Source organism: Copadichromis virginalis, linkage group LG23, assembly GCF_057382275.1.
Source record: "Copadichromis virginalis isolate Kocher_CV1m ecotype Utaka linkage group LG23, C_Virginalis_male_GT1.1, whole genome shotgun sequence".
Classification (NCBI taxonomy): domain Eukaryota; kingdom Metazoa; phylum Chordata; class Actinopteri; order Cichliformes; family Cichlidae; genus Copadichromis; species Copadichromis virginalis.
Window position 1 is genome coordinate 20,763,820 of NC_140639.1, and position 23,186 is coordinate 20,787,005.

Here is a 23,186-nt window from a genome sequence, read left to right on the forward strand (position 1 = left end):
TTTGTTTTTGTTTCCAATGTCTCTGTAAACCACTTTGAACCACCTTGTTGTTGAATTGTGCTATACAAATAAACTTGCCTTGCCTTGCCTAGACGCCTTTGTTTGGTAACATCGATACACGAGCTGCTCATGTTGCTTCCAGGTTGGGAAAGAATGAAAAGATAAACCATTTTCAAGCTTATTCTCTTGCCGGTCGTGTGATCGAACATTGCAGCCGACCACACAGCAAATACGAACCATGGCTGTTGTGTGTGACTTCGCTCCCTTTTCACTTGCGCTAGACCCCCAAAATGGCGGATCGGGCCAAAATCCTTTCCACGCCCACCCCCGTGACATCACGCTCCAAAGCCCTATAGCGAGCCGGAGGCAAGGCTCACTAGAGCCCGTGAGAACACCGGACTCCCGGCAAATCGTTTTCAAACCCACCGCTGTCTTTCGCTGACTGTAGAAAACAGTCAATGGTCAGTACCACTAGGATGAAATTATTGTGTCACTAACATTTTAACGTTAGACATATAATTTTAACAGCCTCTGTAAACTAATAACCTGGCTTGCTCGAGGCTGCCGTTTTCTCTGATAGTTTCAATCAAAATTAAAAATGCTACTCTGGGAGACTGAGATAACTAATAGTGCTGCCTGTTGTGCAGTTAGTTTCCAAAACACGTTATTCATGGTTGCATACAGTTTTAGACTGATGTGGGCCAAAGCCTAGCATAGCCTGTAACGTTATTGTGACGGACACATTTTATGAGTGAACTTGACTTTAAGCGACTGACAGGTTTCTTTGAAAAAAACTTTCTTATATCCAGGATCTTCCTTTTTGCTGCCATCCTCCTCTCCTCCTCGCAGCGCAGGTTTGCCGCTGCTAAAACTAAACAGAGCTCCCTGAAAGGCACAGCCAATCACATTGGCCAGATTTGTCACATGACGTAGGACTCTAGTAGAGAACGTAATTTAACTCTTTCTGCACCGCTGGGTGAATGAGACGTTGACAGTTGTTTTTCTTTACTCGCAGAGATCAAATTATTGGTGGGGACAATTCAATAATCGCTGGATATTGATGGGGACACGTCCCTTCCGTCTATGCCAAATCTACGCCCTTGCTTGCGGGCCAATTAAAAATGGACCGCGGCCGGAGTTTGGACACCCCTGGGGTACATCCATTTTTTATATGCAAAATATAAATGGTTATAATGTATAAATGTAGTAATTGATCCATGTATTAAAAAAAAAAAAGAAGTCCAGATGAAGAAGCCACATACAGACTGTTTTGGATGAAAAATGACGTTTATTACAAACACAGAGAGCTGTTAGCAGTCAGTTAGCAGCTGTTAGTTCTGTACAAATAACACTGGTTGATTGGTTAGTTGAGTTTGCCAGTCGGCAACAAGGCTGGGTCTCAAACAGCACCCTATGCCTTTGTAGTGTACTATTTTTCATCCTAAACCTTAGTACACTACCTTTCACCTCAAACCATTCATAGTGCACTGATTTCTAAGCTGTGTGCTATTTCCAAACTTATAACACCTCTATAGTGCACAGTTATCCATCTTAAACCTTTAATCATGGTCCACATTTTATTTTAAGCTTTACTTTGTAGCACCTTCATTGTGAAATACTTTTAACTTTCAAACTCTTCATAATGCACAGCTTTCCACCTGTTGGAGTTCCTTTTGAAATGCTCGGCAATCAAATCGAAACCCTTCTGGTGCACTCCGAGTTCCAAAGTTGTGACCTTGCTCATGTTTTAAGCATTTTGAACACTATAATAATTTTTTTTTTTTTTTTTTTGCATTGACAGTTATCACACTGACACAAAATCCTTTGCCAGCTCTGTAAAAGGACCAAAGTGGCATCTGTTTTTAAGGGTCATTCACCTGACGAATGTCATGTTGATGTTAAGTAGCTTGAAGGTCTTTAAGGACTCGATATTAACTTATATTTTAGACAGTCATAATTTGTATTTGCATGTTTATGTGAAGAAGTGGATGTTGGTATTTATAATGACTATTACAAGACATTAACACTGTCTTTTTCTGCTTTTTCACTACAAACTTGGACATTTGTGTAATTTGTTTCCAGTTTCCTGAAAAGGCCTGCTGCTGTTTAGCTGCAAATTAACAAGGATTTTGAAGAAACCAGTTTATCCCCAATTATAAAGGAAAAAGAGTAACTAATCATCATATTCAACATTTTAATAATAATAATAGTAAAAGAAAATTCAGTATCAGGGAGTATGAGAAATAGTTTGTATACTGACATCTGTTTCCTTAAAAAGATGAGAAACAGTAGATTGGTCACACTATACTGTTTTGTTTTACTGTTTCTCTTGTGAGAAATCAGCACTATAGTGTTTTATCAGTCTAAAATACTAAAGAAAAGAATTTACACTGCTGAACGGAAGCTCAGATACAGCAGGGATAACCGCTAGCAAGGATGTTTGTTTTTTTTAGAGAACAGTTTATTAACTATTTATTAATAAACAGTTTATTAACTATTTTTCAGCCAGTATACAACAAGCAGACAGGAACGCTTCCCCTCATAATTACAGCCACGAATTACAAACTGTTCAACAAATGTGATAAAATGTTGTGTAATTTGCAGCTAAACGTTAGATTTTTAATATAATATTTAAGAGATTTAACACAAAATTACCCAGTAAAGTAAATGTTGCCAAACAGCGTAATATTTAACCCAAAGTACCATCTTGAACCAGAAAGTTATGGACAATCTGATGTCCACCATTCAGCTTAGAAAAATATTTGAAACAGACTGAATCAAAGCTATGCTGCCAAACATAGTTTGACATTTAGTAGAAAGCCAGGTTTGCAGTAGCTGGGACAAAAAGTCTAATGAATGTCATAGTCAAGTGCCATCGGTGTGTGTTGCCCTTTAAGAAAACATTAGGTTTCCTTCAAGTCTGTCTTAATATACTAGTCCCAATCACATTCCATATGCACATTAAGAGAAGCTTTAGTAACATATTTTCCTTTGAAACCTGCACAGGAATCAGGTGTTTCTTGGTTTCTGTTGTAGCTTTTTTTTTTTTTTTTTTTTTTTTTTTAAAACCAAAAAAGTTCCCAAACAAATTTAATAATCTGGAAATGCTACAAGCTACCTATTTCATTGGGCATTTATTGTTTACAAATGCAAATACAGTTTAAACAGCTAAATCATAGATGGTTAATAGTTTTGAGATTTGTATTCTGTATTTGATTTCTTGATCCTTAAAAAATGATCCAGAAAGGACAGACTGAGCTTAAGCTATATGCGTATATCACCATATGTTGATGATGTGATTCTGTTTTATTACCAAATTACACAAATCACTTCAAACCCACCCTAAAGGTCCAGCTAAGTGACTTCAAAATAACTAAGGTGAAACCTTGCAGACAGCTACACTATAGTCACCTGTCACTCAACAAGGCCCCACCCCTAATAACGCAAACATTAAGCCTTAATGCAGTTTAAACATGTGAGTTATGAACTAAATTCAGCCCCATACAGTTGTTACAAAGGGGGAAACTAGACCAAAACTGTTTTCTGTAGCAGGCTGAAGTTGGACATTTTAACATGGGAGACTAAGTATAGGGACTCATTTTTGCAGCATCAAGTGGACATTAGAGGAACTGAAAGTTTTGTTAGTGTTATTATAATTCTGCTAACAGAAACCAGAAAGCTGTTGCCAACAGGTTGTACATTTTTAGATCAGTTTAAAGAAGTTATATTAAGATAGACTTGAAAGAACTCAAACTTTTCCTTTAACACCAGTTAAATCATTCATAGTTTGCTTCATAGCTCACTATCCTCCACCCTAACCGCTCTTTAGTGCACCTGACAGGCTGCGCAGCTCCTTAAGGACCGGGGTGTTGTCTGAGAATGGCACCAGAGAAACAGAGAGAGAGAGAGAGGTAGAGAGAGAGAGAGACAGATAGAGAGAGACAGGTAGAGAGCGTGCTGAAGGTTACAGCTTCGGTTTTAGTAGAAACAGACAGTCACAGTAGGTTGGGCTGCTGAGAGACAGACCGGTTCAGTGTCCACAGTACATAGAGTAGCAGTTGGACGTCTGGTCTATATACAGGAACGAGAAATGCATAATCAGAATATCAAACTAACCAAAGCTGAGGCCACCTTGTTGACTGGAGAAAGACAGAGAAGGGGCGGGGCAGGAGGAGGGCGGCAGCAGCTCTGGTTTGCTATAAAAACCAACCAAACGAATAAACAAACAAAAAATGGTGTCACCGCAAACACAACGATTCGTCATGGCAACGCTACACCGGGACACCACCTAACTGTCGGTGGAAAAACACACACACACATAGGACGGCGTTACTAACACACGCACACACACGCTCTCCCTCGCTCTCATGCACACGCACGCAGTTATTAATATGACAAACATTTTCTCTCATTTTTTTTCTCTCTATTAAGGTGAAAAACAGATTCTATTATTCTTAATTATCTTCATAGTAATCTTCATCTGCATCTTCATCATAGCATTGGTGTGTGTATGAAGTGTGTGTGTGTGTGTGTCCTCAGTCTCTTTATACACACTATTAACAGAACGACGCGTAGAGAACTCAGTTCTGATTGGCTGATAGGTCTTTTTGCCTCTTCTCGTCCAGGAGGCTTTCATTTATTTATTTTTTTGACTGTCTTTTCTTCCTGGAGTCCCCGTCTGGATGGTGGTGATGATGACTGTAATGATGGTCATATGACCTCCCTTCCACTGACCCACGGAGAACAGTTTGTGAAGTCATAAGAGTGGGTTATTGGTTGCTTGGACCCTGACGGCAGCGTCTGATAGAACGAGGTGAAGAGCTGTGTTCTGGCTGAATGTTAAAGCACCAGGAATGAGGGAGGATACTAACAGTACCTGCTGCTGGGAGAGTGTATGTGTGTGTGTGTTTAAAGTCTAAAATGCTGAACAGTAATCAGGGTCTGAAACATGTCAGGAAACCTTCAGAGCATAAATGATGGCAGTGTCTACCTCTCCAGTTCCTAACCCTCTGATGGGTCATAGCACTGTTACATAAAGAGACAACAATGGAAAAAAATGTTAAGGTAGAGATTACTTTGTGAAAGAGAAAACTCTGAGCTGGTCCTGAAATCTGAGCAGGATGCCTGTTGAACTCCTCACCTTTGGGGTTTTTTTTAAGCCTAACTGAGGATGGACACCAAACTCTCTGGAGAGATTTGTTGTCTGTCGTAGGAAAACCTCAGGAGGCCCCCAATAAGAACTGGACCAGCCGAGATTAGTCCATTGACTCTGGAGTCTCTTGACACCATTGACAGTCAAAATGGAGGGAAATGTTACTACTGCTATTTGTGCTGTTTTGCTGAATCGATATGGTTCAACTTTATTACTGAAGAAAGTGATGGAGTCGGTTATGCTTTGGAAGGAAACAGTTTTCCTTATAGTTTCAAACACCGCAATCCACTCACTGTATTTGCATGAGAAACACGAGGCAAATCTTTGCTTTCCATTTGGATTGAGTTCACCACAAAGACCCACTTATATCCCCCACATGTTAACAAGATCCTGAGATTCTACATCAATCAACTACAACTCAAACACTATCTGTCCTTTTCTATTCATAGCCAACTGTGAATAGTGACCAAAGAGAGACCAAGGACCAATATTGGATACGAGGATTCAAGCAGAAGAAATTATAATAGCCCGAAGGGTCTGGACTGGATCAGGATCTTGGTCTTTTGGGACAGGCTCAAAGTAGAGCATCTATTCCACAATGAAAGGATCCACTTGTGGTTCATACATCCAACTAGGATCCCTGTTAAACACCTTCTAGGTGAGGTGTTTAGCAAGTTCAACCTTGCTACCTCTCTGGAGGTGATGCCTGAGGATATTAAGGTCTAGTTTATTCTGCTTAGTCTACTGCTATTGACTGAGAACAATCTTTAGGCATAATCACACCATTCTGGACTTCAAATAAGCTGCAATCAACTTTTTACAAAGATTGTTAGAAATTTTGAGTTAAAACCAAACAACCAACTAGAACACTAATTACACTTTAATTTGTTGATGTCAGGCAAGTATGCTCCAGCTCCACTGTTACACACTTTGAGGATCCATGAAGTTGCTATGGAGGGTTGCCCCTTGGACCCAGATGTAATATTAAGGATATTCTGCAATGCTTAAAACTTTCACATAATTCCTAATGATTGTTTCTGAAAAATCTCATCAGGTGAGAAAATGAGAAAGTGGAGGAGACATATTTTTGTCCAAAGTGTCAGACACGCAGACATTGCCATCGTCATGTTTACCTTTTTGCTGCACAAATATTTCCCAACATGCTTTTGACCCATTTTGCATTTAGTATTTGGAGTGCTGTCATTGTGTTTGTGTATGTACTAATAGTAAACCAGATTCTGACCCTGCTGCCAGTGTGTGTTTGTTCATGTGTAAATGTCAGTGTGTGTTGAGCACGCTGCGTGGCACCCAGCCCTCGGCGGCTGGCGAATCGCTGTTGGCCGGCCGATAGACCAGACTCTGACCCTGCTGGTTGGACGCCAGAATCTGAACCTTCTCCCCCCGAAACACAGAGATCTCATCCTCCCGCACCGCCACGAAGTCCTGCAGCACCAGAACCAGTTCCTGAAGGGTCAAAGGTCATATGGTCTGATGTAAGAAAGTTTTTCAAGAACTTATGGTACACAAGGAAAGTGAAAGGAGGGATTCAAACCTGATCTTCCTGTTCACTGTCAGGAGGGGGCTGAGTTGCGTGACCGTTGGGAGTTGGCGGTGCAGATGGCGGCCTTCCTGATGACAGTGGCCGTGTCACAGAGATCACGCCCTCCTTCCTCTGATACTCAATAGGAGACTGGAGAGCTGTGGGCACAGATTAGATGCAGCATGGATATGCATGAGCTGTTTCAGTGAGATTTAAGGTGATTCATAGAGATCTAGGAATGTTGTTCACAAAAATGATACTTTTGATTGATTCAAGGAGTTTTCAAGGAGGTTGTAAGGAAGACATTTTTGGGAAATTTGGAAATTGGATTCATTTGGCATTAAACAAAGATTGAACAGCTTGCAGAGGATTTGAGACTTCGAAAGGTATTCTAAGATTTCAAGGGTGACTTAAGGGGGGTTTACGTTAACACAAGCCCAACGTTACTAACATAACAGAGATGTTTAAGGGTGGTTTGGGGAAATTAAGGCTATTTAAATATGGTTTAAAGATATTTAGGGTAAAACAAAAAGTATTTGAGGAATATGAGAAAGATAATAAAAGATGTTCCATTGAGATTCAGTAGCATTTCAGTTGAATAAGAGATTTCAAAATCAGTGGTGATCCAATGACAATGAAAGGGAATTTTCCAAGGAGAATTAAGGATATTTTAGGACAGGTAACATAATGGATATTTCAGATATTTCAGGAATGTTTTTGACAAGGTTTTTACCTGACAGGAAGTTGTTCTGGGCATCCAGCAGGGAAGCAATGGTCTCTACCCAGGTCATCTTTATGCTGGCAGAAGATGCTTGGAGCGTGAAGCGCTCCGCCGACCCACGAGACCACAACACAAACTTACAGGGATCACCGTCCACGCTGTCCTGCATTGCCAGATAACTCACCTGAACACAAACAATAACACAATTACTCCTAATTCAGACCTCAAGACGGTGTCGAGTCTAAACAGTGCTGACCAGTCTGACCTTTATGCTGTTCTTGAACTGGTATCCTGGGTTGTTGGAGCCTTTGCGCAGCAGTTCGCTAAAGATGATGATCTGCTCGAACAGAAAAACTCTGCGCTCTTTGCTGCGAGACAGAACGCCTCCGTCCTGCTCCCAAACACAGAAAGTCTCCTGCTGCAGCAGCTTCCCCTGAGACGTTAGCTTTCCCTGGAAAGCACGAGGAGGTGAGTGAAGAAAGAAAGACCAATGGATAAGAGTCCAGGTACCCTGCAGCAAACTTTACATTTCCAGGAAATCAGCAAAAGTAAATTGTGTACATGCCTCATATATGTCATTGTTAATTGTTTGTATTGTGCTTTCTACACACATTTCTAATTTTTTTGAATTAATATGTGCCTGAAACAGGTAAATTGCACACAAACTACTTGAGAAGCTGTTGTTGTAGAGCTCGGTAGCAGCACCCACAACAACATTATTATGCCGTGTGTGCTGTTATCAATGTAATATGGTGTTCCTCTGGGTTCTGTTCATTGTCCTTCATCTCTGCGTGGCTCAGTTCTGCTTTTTGTCCATTTTGTGTTAGTAGACCAAAATGGAAACTTAAAATTTGAAATATTATCAAATTTCTTTCAGAGCTTTCAGTGTTAATTAGCATGAAATCAATTATGTTACTATGTTGTCCTAGTGACAACAAATTGCTAACAAAACAAATCAGCCGGACAGGTGGACAGACAGGTGTACCTCGTATCCCTGCAGGCGTCCCAGGTTCATCATGTCATTGCAGCGTTTTGGAACCAATGACATCAGCTCCACCGCTTTCTGTACACAGACCACACACACAGTTACTAAATATTACAAAAGTTTGTGTTAGTCCTCAGGGCGATGATTCACCATCTCGTGTAAATCATTTATAACGATCTTCACTATGCCAGAAGCAGCAGCAGCTCTTTGCTGTCTCCTGCTAGTTGGTTATGAGACAGAAACAGCTGTCTGCTGAAGAACAAAACTCATGTGTTTGTTGTCTTTTAGAGTTTTTTTTTACAACTCTTAGCAAAGCTTAAAAAATAAATATCTATTTTTTACAAAAAATTTAACAAAGTTTAAAGGTCACAAGAATTTGAATGAAAATATAATAAATTCAGTAAATAAACTGTTTCCCAGAATGCAGATCCTTTGTGCCTTTGTGTATTATCAGAACAGTTTGTGGCACAACACAACTGTTTTTATATTATCAAACTAAAACTGATCAATAACAAAAAACACGAACAAAGCTGTGGTTCAGTTGTTTGATGTTTCTGAAAGTTTATGAGATGATTTACAGAAAAGGAAAGCAAAGAAAAAACTTACCTCAATCTCCTCACAGTCCAGCCCTGCCTTCGACGTATACTTGAGGAAATCCTGATGAACAAACAGAAAAAATATAAGTGTTTGAATTTCAGCCAAAGTCATAGTGTGTCCTTAAAGTGTAACATCAGAAAATATCTTAAAATACACGCTGGTATGATGAACTGATGAGTTTATCTCTGATTTCTCACAAAAAGCTCTACCCAAAAGTACAAAATTTATGCCATTACTGTGATGTAGCATAACTTAAGCAGCAAGGAAGGTGATAAGTAAATAGCATTAGCAGACAATTGAAGTTCTTTTTAAGCATACTTTATTGCTAGCATCTCCCTTTTACCATAAAACAATCAATCAGGCATGCAAAAATCCCACTGGCTTTATACAAGACTTTGCCCATACCTGACCTCGTTAGTCCCTACCATTGAACAAAATAGGTCAAACCAAATAATACAATTCTAAACAAAGAACAGGAATAAAGTCATGCATGAAACTGACAAACTCATTTACTCAACTAAATGGTTTGTAAAGTAAAACACTGCATACAATATAACTCAAAAGGCTACTTTAAAGAAAACAAACAATACTATACAAAATGAAAACCCTCCATTTGGTTACACCCAGTGATCCAATCATTGACCTCATGACCCTATATAAACAGGAAGTAGTGGGCGGCCCTTCCCATACACCCGTCTCACATACAGGACCTGAATGCACAACATGGACACCATGGTAAGTATAACCAAAGCAACATAAAGAAACATAATTTACTAGACATGTGCCTGTAAACAGAAGAAAATTCAGATGATCTGATGGTTAGTAGTGTTTGCTTTAAAACACATGCATGGATGTAAAGAATGTAACTACTGCTACCACAAACAAAACCCGGGATATTGTGTGTTAAGAGAAGTTACACCAGCACTGTCTAAATTAAAGCATTATGGCTGACTGTAAAATAACAGAACACAGAATAACAATATACGCAAGTGACAAATGGCAAATGAATTCTGTCCTAGCCACTTTGTCACAGGTATGACGCACCTCCCTCATGTTTTAGTCAAGGCTATTACATATCTTAAATTTCAAACGGGTGCTAATGATGTGATTAGCCACTTTGTCACAATTACAAGGAAGGCTGTCATTGTAAACCAATCAGAGCGCACAGGTAATAACTGTTAAGGGAGTTAATAAAACAACCCACACATTTCTTGCCTGAGTTGAGTCCGAAATAATTTCTGAGTCTAATACTAAACCATGTCAAATCGTGGCTAATTTCAAAGACAACATTAGAATGAGTCAATTCAAGTCTTGAGGTCGGCTCCAACTCAAAAACAACAAATCCCAAGTTGCATCCCGAGTTGTGTCCTGAATCAAGTCCCTCAATAAAAGTTAAAAACTCCACCTGACCGAAGTTCTAATCCAAGCCTGGAGCAAGAGCCAATAGGTCTGTGCGATATGATCAAAATCTCATATCCCGATAGAAGACATTTCTCATCCCGATAACGATATAATTCACAAAATAGTGCATTTTCTGTAAATTCTGTGAATCTCTGGCACTCGACGCGTTTTCAGCTGGGCGTCCTGTACCTGGAGTGGAGTGTTTTGACCGATGTATGAAACTATATTTATTTTTAGTTGTATTTTAAGTTGTATAAGTTGTATTACATGACATGTTGCGAGGAAAAGCCTTTTCTAACGTTTGAGTCTAAGGTTTATTTTGAGCACCTGACGGCTCTTTTTTGCTTCTCATCTGTAAACTCTCTTCATACTTTTTCATGTAATTCTTGCACTGGTAGAAGAAAAAATTCACACTAGTGAAATTTAATTTCTTCATCCGATATATTTTGCCCTGAGAGCCAACCAGTCTATAATCAAGATCAGCACCTCCGGTCAAATTCCAAATTTAGCTTGGTTTTTAGTTTTATGCCATATTTGTCAGGGAAAATACACAAACCCTAATAACCCTAATAATAAAAGAACCTTTGTACCACATTTAGCTACTGGGTAATTGTCTTCTATGGTCTCTGGGCAGATGCATTTTTAAGCAGGATATAAAATACCCAAACTTACTCCACAGATACCAGCAATTCCATTGTAACATTCAGGTTCCACCAAAAATGCATTAAATATATTTTAAAATCAATGTTTCATTTAAGCAGTTAGTGTAAACACAAATCATGTTGACAGGTTCTTCACAGACCTTGAGCAGCAGCTGGTATTTGGTGATTCTCTGGATTGGTTTGATCAGATAATCACTGATGGACATCCTGCAGCTGATCTCATGCTGGATTTCCTACAGACAGACAGGCAGAGACAGAGATAGAAGGTCTGGTTCAGTTTCAGTTTTTGGCTGATTTTTACTATTGTAAGGTCCATTCAAGAACGTGCATTTTAGGAAAGCCTGCTCTTTCGATTTTTTTCCCCCTTTTTTAACTTTTAAGATAGTAATGTTTAAAAAAATCAGGAAAGGAAAAATAAAAGAAACTATTACGGGTTGATTTGATTATTTGTTTATGGCTTTGTGAACTGAAAACAACTTTCCATTGATGTGGATAATAAAGTTATTCGATTCTATTCTATAAGATAATCATTAAAAAAAAACAACAGAAAAGAATAGCCAAGTATAGAAATGAGAAAAAAAAAGAAAAGCGACGCATTACCTCGAAATAGGTCTCGTACTCAATGACGATGAACTCTGACCTCGGCTTATTCTGACAGTAAACCACATACATGTGTAGACGACGCTCCTGTAAAAAACAAGAAAGTAAAAAAGAAATAGTTGTATTAGGTCTTCAACACATCCTGAGTCAAGTCCCAAGCAAATAACAAGAAGTCCTGAGTTCTGTGATAACTCAAATCCTATGTGCAGACAACAACTCGAGCCAAGTTCAACCTCAGGAGCAAGTCATGAATTTAGAATTGAGCCCCATGTTGTTGTAGCTTCTGAGTTATTCAGCTCATGCTAGACCTTGACTCTCACCAGGTACTGGAACACAAACTTGTTTGGGACCAGCGAGGAGGTTCCCTCTAAGGCAGAAGGGAACAGGAACACACAGACGTAAACAAAGCTCTTAGAACATGTGGTTATCCTAACTGGGCCTTCATCAAATCAGTGAAAATGCAGAGGAAAGAATGCCAGACACCAACTAGGGAGAAACAGAATGACAACTTTTTCTGTTCCTGTATCATGTTTATTGGAAATTTTCTCCAAGCATGGCATCCCAGTGCACTTCAGACGTAGTAAATCTAGCAGACAAAAACTGGCTCATTGCAAGGACAAAACTCCTAAAAGCAAGATGAACATCATGGTATGCAGTGCAGTGCAGCAAGGAGGGCCTGGACCCTTTTATAGAAGAAACCAAACAGCCACTCTATAAATGTATGGTACAACATGGAGGAGTCATCTCAACAGGAAAAGACTCACCTGCATTTATAAAACATTGGTCACTCTTTCCAGGAAACCACTTTGGACTAGGAAGACATGTTCCCAGGCACGTCAACCCCCCGCTCACTTCAGTAGGTCACTGATGGTTTGAGGCAAGGTCTCACAGTGGTTTCAGTGGTAACCCCAGATCATGGTAATGATCCACATCTTTGTTCACATCTTAGATCATGTGAATATTCAAATAATCAATTGTGGGTCTAAGCCAGGACAAACAAGTCAAGTCCTAATGCAGGGACAAGCTGAGTCTTAAGTTGACAATTGAGTGAAACTTTGAACAAAGTTCTAAGCTAAGCCATAAAAAGTAATGAGCCAAGTCCTATTTGAATCCTGATTCCTATATCTTGAGACAAAAATAAATAAATTGAGCCCTGAATCTAGTTCTAAATGAAGCCCAAAGTCAAGACAAATGAGTTCTGAGTTGAGTCCCTGAGGTCTCAGGTCAGAGCCATGCTATATATTCTGTTTTGAACAAGTCATTTTGTTTGTAGAACTCACATGTCTGATGAAGAGGTCTGCGAGCAGGTCATGATTCTGAATACAACGCTCTAACTCCACCAGGAAGAAGCTGAAACAGAAAAACACCCAGTGAGCATCTTTGTGTATATAATGAAGTGTGTTTGTTCACGTGTGCATTTGTGGCACGGACTCGCGGTGCCAGTCGTAGATCTGCTGGATATTGCCGAAGACAATCTTGTCTTTTCCTCTCATCTCCTCTGGAATCCCTCTGACCTCCAGCCGGGACATGAAGCCCTGAGAAACGTCAGCAGAGAACATGTCGTACGTTTAGATTGACATTTGTAGAGTCTTTTGGGTGGAGCGTCAGTAGGTCCTTTCTTTCAGTGTGATGTTTGTGTCTCACCTCAACTATCACTCCCAGATCTTTTACATAGTCCTTCTCTGATTGGACCATCTCATTAACGACAAACCTGCACACAGAACCACAAAATTCATGTCTCCTTAAAAATGCATTCAAAACTTGGACTTTGTAATAAATTTGGGTTTGTCTTACATGCGTCCTCTTAGTGCTTTGTTTCTCTGCTCCGTGTCTGATTCATTTGATCCCTGATCTGAGTCTAGAGCCTGAAGAAATAGAAAAGGCTGAAATTAAAAGAGTTCTGTGTAACCTCAGAAAACTGTAATCTTTTATTGATGACAAGAAAACAGCGTGAATACTGTACACAGTTTGAAAGCTGAAGGCACCGCCTTGTACCTTTAAATACACTAGGAATCACAAGCAAGCCAGTAATCTGATAGTGTTCTATTGAGGCAATACGTTACTATGAGATCTTTCAGATAAGATGGGGCCTGATCAGTCAAGACCTTATATGTGACGAGAAAGATTTTTAAATATAATTGTGGATACAACAGAGAGCCAATGAAGAGAAGCCATTACAGGAGAAATATGGTCTCACAGTTTTCTTGCTGCAACATTGTGGATAAAATGAAGTCTTTTCAGGGATCTTTTAGGACAGCCTGATAATAATTGCAATAGTCCATCATAGAGGTAACACATATTGAACTAGTTGTTCAGCATCACTCTGAGACAGGATGTTTAGAAATGTAGAAATACAGCAAGAAAAAAAAACAGTCCGACATCTCTTACAGTGTGCCTTTACGGACATATCGGGTCAAGATTCCTAACAGGAAGCCATGGTAATGCCATCCAGAGTCAGTATCTGCTTAGACACCATGCTTCCAAGGTTTTTAAGACCAAGTTCAGTAACCTCCATTTTTCCAAATTTGGATAAAGGAATTATATGCCATGGAGGCTTTCAGGCCTTGAAGACATGCCTGTAGTTTAATTAATTGATTTGTGTCAACTAGTTTCATAGGTACCTACAGCTGGGTATCAACTCCAACAACGAAAATGTATGCTGTTTCCTAATAATATTACCTGTATGTATACAATGAAAAGTACTGATCCCAACACAAGAACCTACAGAACTCCATGAGTAACTCTCTTTAGTAACACGAAGAAACTGAAATGTACCAGATAGATATGACTCAAACCAGTGCAGGGTATTTATGTAACTATGAGGTCCACTGGCAGGAGACATATGAGGATCACTAGTATCTTCCACTAGTGCTCTATCTGTGCTGCATGCAACTCTGAATCAGGACTGAAAACTCTTCAAATAAACCACTCTTCTGTATAAAAACATTTAGTTTATTTTTGTAGTTATTCAAAAAGTTTTCTGAAGAGGTTTTTTACCTCGTGACTAAAGCAGCAAATACAATATTAAGAAATTTATGCCACATTCATCTTCAGCCATTAAACATTTCTAGCTTTAAACAGAGCCACTCTTACCTCAGGATTGTTAGGGTCTTTGATGATCTGCATTGGGGGTGGTAGAGGGGTGTGGCTTTCTTCCTCTGGCTCCTCCTCCCCACCACTATGCCCTGCCTCCTCCTTCCTCGCCTTCTACATAATTTAAGAAGCAATTAGTTTATGTTATCATTATTACTATTTTGTGTCTTTAACCCATCATTTGGATGGGTGTCTACACACCATTTGCGCATTTCCTGTGAGGGGTGTGGTCATCTCTGTCCTGTTGTCCCGCCTCCTCGTCCTGATTGGCGGTTTCTTCTGTCCATCGGCTTTTCCCTGACTCAGCCTCCGCACCGGACTAGTCAACCAGCGCTGCAGCAACAGTTAATGTAGTTACCGTTATTGATGCCACTGAGTATTGTATCACCAAGGCTACGGTTCATACAGCTGGTACAAATGGGACTAAAAACTCAGGAGTCCAGAGTTACCTGTGATACGAGCTTCATCAATGTCACCCAGCACGTTACAAATGTGGTCATCTGGTTTTAAACTACATTTTAGTTCATAGTGTGCTGATAGGATGTGCTGAGAACTGCATGAATCCAGTCCAAGTTTAAAATATGAAGAGCAATTTGTGGAGATTTTCTTGATCTACAGAAGGTTTTCCACTATCTGTTTTTTAAAAGAGCTTCTCTTAACTATTTAAAACACAACCTTAAAATAAATTTTGGCTCTTCACCAACAATTTTACTTTTCTTTTATATATTTTTTAACACTCATTTATGCACAAAACAAGATTCAGCTATGATTACACATCAACACTCATACAATTTAGACACAATGATAAAAACTGAGGAAACATTTCCTGTGAGCTAATGCTTCCAACTTTAATAATCCATTACATTTAAAGGGGAGCTATTTAAAGTTACAGTATCAAATGCTCATTTTAACCAAAGTTTCAGATTTCATGTAATGATGTGAACATATGCAAAAGTAAATATTATGAACCCAGAGCTCAATTCTTATGACTGCTCTGAATGCTGTGTTTCCAAAATGACACCTTGGCAGCTCTGGATGCTGCCCCCTCAGCAAGTTTTCAGAAAGACGCCCAAGTAGAAGTAAAAAAGTTTGTGGACTGATGGGAGACAGAAGCTAAAGTAGACTGTCTGAGACACAAATGAACTGCTTTTCTAAGACAAAGAAGGATTATTTTTAGCTGTGAATAATGCAAAGCCACTGGAGTGGAGTCCTAGAATAAAAACAAACACAATAACTCCTCTTTAGTATTTTTGACCATAAACCACAGCATTAACAAATCACAACAAACACACAAAGTGCATATCTGCATTTCCCTTTGAGAATACCAGAGAACCCACAATTAAGATAACTAAAGCCCTCCTCAAGCCGCTTTATGTTAACACATTTGACCCAAATTCTCCCATTTCAGTTCACAGCGAGCTGTTACCTTTAGAGTGTTCCCGGTTCCAGAGCCGCTCCGCTTCGCCCCCGGTGAGCCCACAGCGCCTCCTGCTGGAGCCCCTCCCACTCCAAACACTGTGGGAGAGGTGGCACCTGAGAGAAGAAAAGGCAGGGAGGGGTCAGAGGTGAGTTTTAGTGCTGTCTTTTCTGAGTGCAATGGGTGCTCAGAGTTATTACTGTGGTCTCACTTTGGCTAGTAGTCTGAGTCTGGAGGCCTGAACTTTCAGAGCTGTACAAACTCGACTCTGCAGACACAAAGAAAAACAGATTATCAGTCGAGCAGGGCGATATGACCAAAAATATTTATCACGATATACATTTGAAAATTTGTGATAATGATATAACTGACGATATAATTGACACTAGACAAAATACTTTACAACTCCACAACTTTATTAGTGGAAAAAAAAATCAATGTATTTTCACTAAACCAAGCAGCTGTTTTTTATGTGCATTAAAGTTATATATAAAAAACAATCAGTGAAAATGCAAATTCCTTGCTGACAGTTTAACCAAAAGGCGTTTTACCCATATTCTATCGCAATATTTCATTTTCTTATCGTAGCCCAACATTATACCAGTATTACCGTGAACGGTGTGCTATAGCCCAGCCCTAATTATCAGACTGTTAACAAGAAAAAACTGGACTGGAAATACCAGAAGGTGTGAGGTTAAATGAGAAAAACAGAAACTACTGTGAAGCCCGAAAGACACAAATAACACAGTTTCTTCTTCTTCTTTAGCAGAAGACTAAAAATTGTTGTATTAAGTTATATGAACACTTCTGGAAATCTAATTTCATGCTTTTTAAGCCCTCAACAAGGAAAATTTAACAACCTTAACTCAGCAAAAAAGCATGCACACCAGTCATGAAAGATAGTTGGTTTCTTTGAAGTAAGGAGGTATGAGGGACTTACTGATAGCTAGTTACCCTAGCTTAATTTAATTTTAATAGAATCTTTCGTTTAAACCTGAAGTTTAAAGTGATTCACAAGTAAAACCCTAAACCACACAGAAAAGTGAGCAAAATAACAAAAAGGCACAGAGACAGGACTCACAAAGAACCTGACGAATGAATGAATAAACTATTAGCATAAAACTACAAACACAAACAAAAAAATCTCAAAAATTACAACTACAGGCTGTAAAAAAAATCAAGTGCATTACAATATGATTTTGAAAACAGATCAATAAAATAATATTACATGTAAATATATGTGAGCATCTATGACTTAAAAGTTAATGCTTAACTTGTGAAAGTACAAAAACCTGCAAAATAAACAATAAATAAATATACAAACTGAGATTAAAAGAATCCAGTATGTTCAGCACACATGAAATAATGAATAAAAGTGATTAAAGATAACTCCATTAATAACAATTAATACATGCAGACACACTGATTATGATAGATTAGAACTGATATTTATTTTAATGACTTAAAATCAGCCGTAGAGTAGGTGTGTGGTATATTTAGATATACGCTGCCTTATTTGACCTCAGACAAGTTGTTACAACACTTTGCAGCCAGCAGAGCCCACTGACGGCAGCGTTTTACCTCAGAACAATTGAACTCCTGCTGCCTCCGCTTCGGTGAACCACTAAATAACAGTATTTAGTGCAAGTAGTTCTGACACATGAGATCTACTGGAATCAATATTTTACTGTAGAAAGAAGAGTTTGGGCACAAAGACTTCTTTGAGGGTGTTGTTTGAAGTTTTTCCTTTAGTTTATGTTTGAATGAGAATAATTAAATATTCAAAACGACCCTGGTGGAATTTTCCTTTCATAACTAAGAAGCAGCTTCATGTAGTTATCTTGCATTGTGTCTAAGACTAAAGTTTATTTAATTCTTACGTAATGGGACAATGTTCACTACATTTACTGTACCCCAAACTAAAGTCAATAGTTAATTATTTCTTTTTTATGGCCGTCACTGAGAGCAGACAACCTTCTGATGACATTTTTCAAGACTTCCCGTCAGTGTTTCCATGTTCTGATTCATGCACGTGTATCAGATAATAACAGCAGCCCACGTCAGGAGGTTGGTGGTGTCGGGGCAAATCATTTCAGATTTTCAGAGACCCGAGTTCGAATCATACACACAACAGATTTTTACAAATAATTTGTATTTTTGCAAGAATGTTATTTTGTTACATGTAACAAAATGTAAAATGTTACTTTTTAATGGAATCTGGTCAAATGAAATACATTCAGGTTACACTGAGCACATTTTCCTTAAAGAGTGAGCATTTGAATAAATAAATATTTGACTGATTTTGTGTATTTCAGTTGTGTTTTACCCAGAATTATTTTTTTTAAAGGTGTTATTACTTAAAAATATGACTTTCAGTCAGGTTTAGGCATTACAAACTCCTGTGTTGGATTTACAAAAAAACCCCGCTTGTTTGGGCTAAAATACAACTTCCAGATCTTTAAAGCTTTATTTCTTTGTTGCCGTGGTGATGCTTACCCGCTCTTTCTGGACAAAATCCACGCTTTTGACATTAAACTAGGTTTCTTATTGAAAGGTGACAATCGTCTCCATGCACACAAAATAAAAGACTTGAATCTGACAAATGGTTGAATGTTGCCCCTCGGCAAGCTTCCAGAAGTCCACCAATCAGAAGAAAGTGTGGAAGGGCGACATCAAAGATATAGGAACAGAAACATCTTGTTCTGGCACATCCTGATCAACAGTTTTGACCATACATTAGGAAACTTTGCTCAGTCAAAATTATATTAACCTGGCAGGTGTGGATGGAAACAGGCATTCATTTGCTTTTTCTCTCAAATTTGGTTTTATGTTGATGAAACTCTGCTGATTTCCTAACATTCATGTGGATTTAGTCTCAGTGTAAAATCATGCTTTACAAACTGTGACTGTCTGACATTTTTGTTGTTTGCCAGCTGAAAACAACAGCAAGAGATTCTTATTACGGACAGACCTCTGCTGATTATTGTGGATATGAATATGGCTGCTTAAAACTCAAACAAATCCACCAGTTAGTCAGTCTGATTATTGTAAAATAATCACTGAAGGACACACACACACGCACACCTACTGTCTGCACTGTGTTACTTTGTGTGTGTGTGAGGTCTTTCATACAAAAAAGGAAAACCTGCGTGTCCTGTTCACAACACACACACACACATGCATATTCACACATCGTTCACATTCTTGCAGCGCTGTTTGCTGTAAAGGCGCGCACACACACACACACACACACACACACACACACCTATTACTTATTAACCATTGCACACCCATATATTTTCTCCAACACCCGTCACTCTCTCTCTCTTTCTGTCTCTCTCTCACTCTCTCAGTGTGAACCCACCTCGCTCGTCCTCTCGCTCGTGCACAATCCATTCCCAAATGCCCGAACAATCCCAGCATGCACCTCTGCCCCGCCGCATGCTTCCACATCAGTCCATTCAGAGAGATATTAAGAAAGAGGCAGACTGACTGACAGAGGTGTTTCTCTGCTCTCAGCTGAATGACACTAAACAAGAGTCAGAGGTCTGGGGGGTGGAGCCACAGCATCTAAACCCACAGAGGGTGGGTTTAGATGCTGTGGGGGAGTGGCTTATAGAGTAATAGTAATAATAAACTAACACAAGTCAATTACAATGATAAATGTAATAAAATAAATAACCTATGAATGAAAAGAAAAAACCTTAAAATAATTTAAAATAATAAGCGAAGTAATAATAAAATGGTAGAGTAATAAAAGTACTACATAAAATCAAGTGAAGTATAAACAAAGTGAGAAAAAACACTACATAAAATGAATAAAATATAATAATAATAAAACCAAATTAAAAAATTATAAAAAATGTTTTTTTACAATAGGTAAAATGATATGAAAAATAAAACAAGTTTATTTGGAACAAAATATAAAATAAAACTCCATAAAACACAAAACAAAGCATGAATAAAAATAAACACGACTGCTAAAAAGGAGTTTATTTTTAACTAAAGCTTCTATTGTTTGTAACGAGGAAGAACACCCAGCGGGTCGCCACACACACACACACACACACACACACACACATACACAGTCAGGATGATAAACTGTAGATTCCTGTCTGTGTGAAACTCCTTCAGGTCAATGTTTAACCGTGTGTGTGTGTGTGTGTGTGTGTGTGTGTGTGTGTGCGCATTTCAAACACCTTGCCAAACCAGATTACAGATTAAAGTTGGGAAAAAGTTGCCACACAGGTCGAGGCCACACTCAGTGCTGTGGTCACTTTTCTGTTTCCACTGAAACTACATAGGCATTTTTGTTCTGTGTCATGTTACTCATAGTAAAAACGATTAAAAAGGCAATACGTGTTACTCGACATGACAAGTCTGTTTCTTGTTTTGTTATGTATTGAAACTTGTGTGAAGTATGATAGCTGCTTGGATTCATTTATTTTCCTTCTGTGGAGTACTACTTATGTTGAGAGAGTTGAAGACACACATATTTCTGTATTACACCTTCTTCCAGCTGTTTATTAGATTTATAGTGTGCAAATTACATATTAATGCAATTTGCACTGCTCTCTGGCACAATGACAGTTTTACTTTTTATTAATTTTTAACTTAAACTAATTTTATTTTGTTGTTTTCTTTGGGTTTTTTTTTTTTTTTTGGTATCTGTAAAACAGTAAAAGGCCCCACTATGCATCTGTGGTACTTTTATTTTTATTCATTGTAGACTCCATCAATAAAGCTACAATAGATGACTAGTCACTCCTGTTACAATGAAGTCTGTGTGTTGGCTAATCGTAAAAAATCTACACAGCCTGTGTTTGTTGTCTGATGACAAAATTCATGAAATTATAACACACTTATTAGAGAATACAGTGAATTTTCAAAATAAAATGTTCAGTACAGTGTCCCCTAGAGACAAAGCACGTATAAACTCCAAAACACGTACAAACTCCAAAACACGTACAAACTCCAAAACACGTACAAACTCCAAAACACAACGGAAGTGCTCCAGGACGCTAGGGGCAGTGTTTTGGAGTTTTGCAAAAAAAAAGGCAAGTTTGTTGCAAACACATGGAGTTGGATACCGGCAGAAAACACCAGCAAGGATAGAACAACCACGCTTTATAAGAAAGGTAATGTGAAAACTGTTGTTTGTTTCATTTGTTTTTAATTACTATGAACTAGAGATGGCACGATACCACTTTTGTATGTCCGATACCGATACCGATATCATAAATTTGGATATCTGCCGATTCCGATATGAATCCGATACAGTGTATTTTTTTAATCAATAAAACAGTTTTTTTTAATATCTTTCAGCTTTTTGTATAGGTTCATACTCAAGTTAAAAAAAACAAAACACTAAAGTTATTCTGTTATACCTGTATGCAAAAAATACACTGCACCCAAAATATTTCATAGTCAGGTTAATGTTCATATTTGCAATTTAGGTAAAAATGTTCTTTAAATATTTACATTTAAAAGAAAAAGGGGCTAATCAAACATCCTAAATTTGTCTTATTTAGATCAAAAAGATGGAAATATTTCATTGCAGACTTGTGTGATGATCAGAGTTATGATTAACAGTTCAGTTTCCCAGAAGCTTATAGCCAAAGCTGCATTTTGAGATGTTTCCTCATTACTGTGGACCATCTCCTTGAAGCTCATAAAGCTGTGATGTTAATGTGAAGCGGCAGAGTCTGACAGACACAAAGCGCATTTAATTTTTCATGCTCAGCTATGGGACAAGCACTCAAGGACTCAAGTGTGTTTACAACTTTACAAACATGGATTTAAATATTTAGGTGGCACAGAGAGAGAGCGAGGATGTGGGACACATACAGCGTGAGGATGTTTAAAATTGCCTCTGGCTAAACAGGAAGTGACATCGAGCAAACAAGGGATGTGCTGCAGCAGTTTAAAAATGACCACGCTGTTGTTTTAGAAGGTATGTTTTCTCAGGAATCACTTTTTTAGATTTTTTTTCCTGCAAATAGCAGTTAGAGCATCATTAATATCTGTGATTACAGTCAGGTCCCTTTGGGGCTGATGGGAACACAGGCAATAAGTTCTCTGGGTACTCACCCCTCCCGGCGCTCACAGTGGAGGAGTTAGAGGTGGAGGTGATGGTGGTAGAGGATGAGTTGCAGGAGGAGGAGGTGGTGGTGCTTGTAGAAGAGGTGCTGGAGGATGTGGTGGAGGCTGGGAGCAGTCCCTCCATATCGGCTGCACTGTGGGAGTGCGACAGGCAGAGGGTGCTCATGGGCAGTAGACCCTCCTGTGAGGAAACACAGCAGCGATGTTAGAGGGATGGTTGAGCATCAGAAAAACAAGGAAACCCTCTCACACACTTTAACGGTACTTATGGCTATAAGTTCTTGCCTTTGTTACACGTGGGGACCTTCATTGTATTTGTCACTTATGGGGATATTTGTTGCTAATCTGCTTAACAGCCCCCTTTGACTCAGTGAGTGTGTCACTGGTTTTAATGGTTAGATAGAAATCTGAGGTTCTTGTGTCTGAGATCATTCATTACATCAGTTGTCCAACCCATCATATAAAATAATCTGCTAATTTTCTAAGCTCAACCGGTTTGTTTCTTTCATCTAAAGTCCCTCAGTAAAAATCTGACTTTTACTGGCACACGATACTTTGGATCTATTAGTAGACCCTTTAGTGCTTTTCTCATTCCCTCAGCTGCTCTGGACCACAGCAGGGAACTTAATCCGGAAACTTTAAAGCTTTCTTACCAACTTCCTTTAATCCAAAAGGGACATTAAAAAGATCAGAACTTCTTAATGTATAACTTGAAGTAGAAAGAATTTTTTTAAAAAAAGAAAAGAAAAATGTTTCAGACCACAAGGACAGTCAAAGTTAATATGTTTAAAGATAAATTGGCATCATAGAAACAGATATCTTCTATCAGGAAGTCAAGTTTGCCAAACGCTGTGAAACAATGTGTAAGAAAAAAGTATGAATATAATTCTGCAGAGATAAATATTTTAATTCTGTT

General features: G+C 38.7%; 1 protein-coding gene across 4 annotated transcripts in view; it reads right to left on the reverse strand.

Annotated features, from left to right (window-relative positions):
- Window positions 1-1,266: 1,266 nt before the first annotated feature.
- LOC146680770 (kalirin-like) overlaps window positions 1,267-23,186 on the reverse strand; it is a 59,085-nt gene continuing 37,165 nt past the window's right edge. For 2 of the 4 annotated variants that reach the window (XM_085449888.1, XM_085449887.1), the window contains 17 exons: window positions 22,259-22,451; window positions 16,380-16,436; window positions 16,178-16,284; window positions 14,953-15,084; window positions 14,752-14,865; window positions 13,453-13,523; window positions 13,303-13,369; window positions 13,090-13,193; window positions 12,939-13,008; window positions 11,659-11,745; window positions 11,199-11,291; window positions 9,005-9,055; window positions 8,399-8,476; window positions 7,679-7,864; window positions 7,426-7,597; window positions 6,705-6,850; window positions 1,267-6,616 (listed from right to left, as the gene is read on the reverse strand). In XM_085449888.1, coding sequence (XP_085306014.1) covers window positions 6,431-6,616; window positions 6,705-6,850; window positions 7,426-7,597; window positions 7,679-7,864; window positions 8,399-8,476; window positions 9,005-9,055; window positions 11,199-11,291; window positions 11,659-11,745; window positions 12,939-13,008; window positions 13,090-13,193; window positions 13,303-13,369; window positions 13,453-13,523; window positions 14,752-14,865; window positions 14,953-15,084; window positions 16,178-16,284; window positions 16,380-16,436; window positions 22,259-22,451 — 1,914 coding nt within the window. In that variant the 3' untranslated portion in view covers window positions 1,267-6,430. Of the gene's footprint in view, window positions 6,617-6,704; window positions 6,851-7,425; window positions 7,598-7,678; window positions 7,865-8,398; window positions 8,477-9,004; window positions 9,056-11,198; window positions 11,292-11,658; window positions 11,746-12,938; window positions 13,009-13,089; window positions 13,194-13,302; window positions 13,370-13,452; window positions 13,524-14,751; window positions 14,866-14,952; window positions 15,085-15,516; window positions 15,962-16,177; window positions 16,285-16,379; window positions 16,437-22,258; window positions 22,452-23,186 lie in introns of those variants that run through there. The other 2 variants (XM_085449889.1, XM_085449890.1) reach the window with 2 other exon arrangements.